Source organism: Austrofundulus limnaeus, unplaced genomic scaffold, assembly GCF_001266775.1.
Source record: "Austrofundulus limnaeus strain Quisiro unplaced genomic scaffold, Austrofundulus_limnaeus-1.0 Scaffold1415, whole genome shotgun sequence".
In the NCBI taxonomy this organism is placed as follows: Eukaryota; Metazoa; Chordata; class Actinopteri; order Cyprinodontiformes; family Rivulidae; genus Austrofundulus; species Austrofundulus limnaeus.
Genome location: NW_013953817.1, coordinates 16,804 through 21,404, shown reverse-complemented (window position 1 = coordinate 21,404; position 4,601 = coordinate 16,804). Strand labels below are relative to the sequence as shown.

General features: G+C 41.9%; 1 protein-coding gene across 1 annotated transcript in view; it reads left to right on the top strand.

The window, feature by feature from the left end:
* The window catches only part of LOC106535324 (cysteine--tRNA ligase, mitochondrial), a gene marked incomplete at its 3' end in the record, with an annotated part of 21,097 nt that overhangs the window by 2,943 nt on the left and 13,553 nt on the right, over positions 1 to 4,601 (top strand). Inside the window, 5 exon segments of the mRNA XM_014032302.1 lie at positions 662 to 779; positions 851 to 922; positions 3,911 to 4,016; positions 4,089 to 4,169; positions 4,245 to 4,374. Of these exon segments, the coding sequence (XP_013887756.1) occupies positions 662 to 779; positions 851 to 922; positions 3,911 to 4,016; positions 4,089 to 4,169; positions 4,245 to 4,374 (507 nt within the window).

The window sequence follows — 4,601 nt, the reverse complement described above, 5'->3', positions numbered from 1 at the left end:
TCGTCACAGTTGCTAGGTGACATGATGTACGCCGGGGTAAGGAGGGGAGGCTAGACCGTCCAAMTCCACAGCCTCTTTTTTTCCGGTCTTCCTGGTCTACCAAGGACCCGGCCCACCGAGACCGGGTGGGCTGGGTCCTCCGGAGGACCCGGCCTGTCGTTTTGGACGCAGCCTTAGAAGCATTAGCAGAAGTTAGCGTCAGATACCCAGCGTGATGTCATCATTCTGCGACACAACAATGGCAGCTAGCCACCACATTAAAAATTTAACATTTAAATTTAACATTTAATTAAAATGATCTAAATGTAAGAACAGTGAGATAATAATAAAATGTCAGTGGAAAAACTTTAACACTCAAAGTGAGTCAGTTTTTCAAATAAAGAAAAATGTTAAAATATTTAAAAATTAGCTAAAGCATAATAAAAAATATGCTGCAGGACCACTACTTTCATCTAAAGCCCTAAAATCACAGCAACAAACAGGATGGACTTAAAGACATCGTAGTACTTTTTTATGGGGAAAAGTTTTTAAAGCTGAAAAGTACAATATTTACAGAAGTATTTTGATTTAAAATACACAGAGGACCCTAACCCTACAGGGTGAACGCTGACTCAGCATGTCCACAAAGACTGACCCTGACCAGACGTTTGTCCTGTTCCAGCTCGTATGTCCGGTTTGACATCCTGCAGAGGATCCTGACCAGATGTTTTGGGATCACTGTGATCCACGCCATGGTCATCACAGACATCGACGATAAGATCATCAGGAGGAGCAGGGAGGTAACGTCCAGTTAGAGCGTGTCCTTACTGCTGCTCCAAACCTCTGTCCTGAGCCCGTCTCTGTTGGACAGGAACATGTGTCCCCGGCTGTCATCGCCAGGATGTACGAAGACGAGTTCAAGAGAGACATGTTGTCGTTGAAGGTGGGTTTCACCCCCACRGGGACGGGTACTAACATCTGTGGGGGATGGGTTTAGGACCAAGGTCTGAATGAAGTCTAGGTTAGTTTTAGAGTCAGGTCCTGTGAGCAGTGATGGAGAAAGTACTCAAACACTGTACTTAAGTAAAAGTACAGMTAAACACACAAAAATGTACTCTAGTAAAAGTACCACAACAACATTTTTACTTGAGTAAAAGTAAGCAAGTACTCACTTTTAAACGTAGAAGTACTTGCTGAATGTATTCCCTAATGGTCTACAGCATCATGAAGTGTGCCTACTGTGTATTTTTAATACATCGAAGGTGTAATTTTAGTGAACAAAGCTGCAGATAATACATGTTTTTGTGTTTTACCCTCTGTGACCACAGCTACACAAGCTGTAAATTCACCACCAGTGCTTTTATCAAATCTCAACAAGTYGTTTTTTAACCAGTTAACTTGAATAAGTGTTTTAAATAAGGCCATGAGTTTCCTCCGTGGTGGAATCCATATTGGACGTGCCGCCGCCGCAGCCACCGCCGCCGCCGCAGCCACCGCCGCTGCCGCTGCCGCTGCTGCTGCTGCCGCTGCAGCTGCTGCTGCTGTCGCTGCTGCTGCTGCAGATAACAGAGCAGGCAGGAGGGGGAGAAGAGCGGTGAACTTATTTCTGAGTTTATCCGACTTATTTAATTTTATTTTTATTGTTTTTATCGTCCTGCAGGCTCTGAGAGAAAATTAATTTGAAGCTGAGTTTTTGATAAAAATCGTTAGATTSTCTAAAYGTCTGTAAACCTGTAGAATGAGGTGAGATCTGTGTCAGTTACAGACAGTCTGTTCAGGTGAGCAGCTGTCAGTCAGCACCTGTCAACCTCCAGACACACGACTGAGCCTGTTTGAACYAACCAATCACATTTTTTTGACATTGATCAGCTGCACTGGTGGGCAGCGCTAATCCAAGGATTAGCTCCGCAATTTCTAAAGCGCTTATGAAAATATTTAGGTCTACAACAGGGCTATTCAACTGGCGGCCCGCGGGCCACATCCGGCCCACGACTGACCAAAGTTCGGCCCGCCAATTGGTTCATTATCTCTTAAGTCCAAACCCCCGGTTTTCTACTTTAATTACTCTAAGTTATTTTAAATAAACATAGACATGTTTGGTGTCTACAGAAAGGTCAGACTCTTTGTTAGAAGCTGGTAAAAAACATTTCTATAAACACTCAAGACAGTTAAAACTACAAGCAGTTAAAGATAAAATGATGAAAGTGAAAATAAAATTGGTTTAAAAAGTTGGCAAGTTAGAGATGTTAAAATATTATTTGTGTCTAATAGGGGTATGTGTTCTTTCTGTTTTTGATAATGTTTAATTATCACTACTTTTATAGGGTTCTGTATGTTTTATTCATGATTAAATGCAGCAAAATAAACTATTTTAAAGGTAACAGATCTTTGTAATACTTGGTTTATTTACATAATGACTTTAGTAACTGGATGTTCGGCCCCTCAGCTGTTGACCTGCAGTAACTGTGGCCCCCGGAGTGATTTAGTTGAATAGCCCTGGTCTACAACTTCAAACTGCCTCATGCCATAGAAAAACTAGCAGAAGCTAATTTTAAAGCACAAGTTCAATTTGACCCTTGTGACCTTTGAAGGAATAAGTGTGTACAGAACATCGATGGATAGCTGACAATTCATGTATAATATATGCACAACACTGCCAACTAGTGGTGTATGAAGATGAACTCTTTTACAGATTAATCCTACAACCACTGATTGCTGGGGATGTGATTTCCTGAAACAGACCTTTAGCTCCTGGTGTAAAAATCAAAAAGTTGTTGAGGATTGCTATTTCGGCTGCTTCTTTGTCTTTTTCTTTTGTTTGTTGTAGATTTTTCATTAAAGAAGCATCAATAAAGTAATTTTAAAACTGTTTATTGGAAAACWGAAGCGATGCATTCTGGGTACATGACGGATTTGATTTGTGACGGGAAACGAAAGCACGGAGTACAGGAAACTCTTCCCTTCAAAATAAGAGCTTGGATTTTAAAGTTTTCCATGTAGTTGCTCCAGTTGTCCACTAGATGTCAGTCTTCATCAGCATAACATCTTTAAATCATTTCTGAGTCTCTAACCGTGTTGCTTCGACCAATTACGTCACGTATTGAGCTCCAGGGTTTAAACTTTATTTTTTTTAGAAAAGGAGCTCTGATTGTAAAGTAAAATAAATCAATACATACAAATTTTAGTATGGATTACAAACATTAACTGTTTTTGCTGTTGCCTTCCTGCTACGTAAGCAGACACAAAGCATTGTGGGAAATCAGAACCGTGACCCAAAGCAACAGTCAGCAGGATGTATACCTTCACAATAAGAGTGTTTATCTGGGAGGGGTGCTGTTGGATAGATCACATGTTGTGATTCATTGACAGTCATTCCTTCTGCTGTTCAACATAATGATGACTGGTAGATAATTAGTTATTAGTGGTACTGTATTTTAATTTTAGAAAGGGCAAATCTGCTTATGAATTATAAGAATTAGTAAGACCGTTAAAGTGCAAATGAAATATTTAGGTCCACAATTAGTGGATTTGCACTTTAGTGGGCTGGTGCCCACCACTGACTGATTTAAATACATCTTAACATTCATGAGGTACTTTACATTGACTGTTTATGGTTGAGTGTGGGCGTGTAGAGGGTAGAACCTGAGGAGGAYCTTATGGTTGAGTGTGGGCGTGTAGAGGGTAGAACCTGAGGAGGCCCTCGTGCTCAAACTCTGACGTGAAGCTGTGATCTATAAAGGAAAGGTGCAGAAACATGCGTACGCACGGTTTTATAAATCTGAAGTTTTTTTAGCGTACGCCAGTTTCACCTTTTGGCTGTACGTTCACGTTTAGTACAGTATGGTTTCCACACAATCCTTTATAAATCTGACCCCAGACCTGTGTGCGTATGTAGACCTGTAACCTGTGTGATGTGCTCYCTGTGGTCCAGGTGATTCCTCCTGCTGTGTACCTCAGAGTGACAGAAAATGTGAATCATATCGTWGCGTTCATTCAGAGGATCATCAACAACGGCCACGCCTACAGCACAGCTGAAGGTGAACACATAGCTGCCTCTGATAGCCACACGTTTTGACAGYAGTAACATTAATGTTGTGCCTCGGCTGCAGGGGATGTATATTTTGACGTGCAGTCTATCGGGGACAGGTACGGGAAGTTTGTTGGAGCTGTGAGTCCTCAGGGGGAGCACAGTAAGTCTTCATATCTTAAGACTTTTTTGATTTCTTCCACAGAAGATTTGATTTAAAAACTGGTTGTCTCTGCAGCCAGCCCAGGAAAACGAGACCCGAGGGATTTTACTTTGTGGAAGACCTCCAAACCTCAGGAGCCATACTGGGAGTCTCCCTGGGGCCCAGGAAGACCAGGCTGGCACATCGAATGCTCTACTATTGCAAGGTCTAACTAGAACCAGTCTGACTAGAACCAGTCTGACTAGAACCAGTCTGACTAGAACCAGTCTGACTAGAACCAGTCTGACTAGAACCAGTCTGATAACAAACCAGTCTGACTAGAACCAGTCTGACTAGAACCAGTCTGACAAGAACCATTCTGACAAGAACCATTCTGACAAGAACCATTCTGACAAGAACCATTCTGACAAGAACCAGTCTGACAAGAACCAT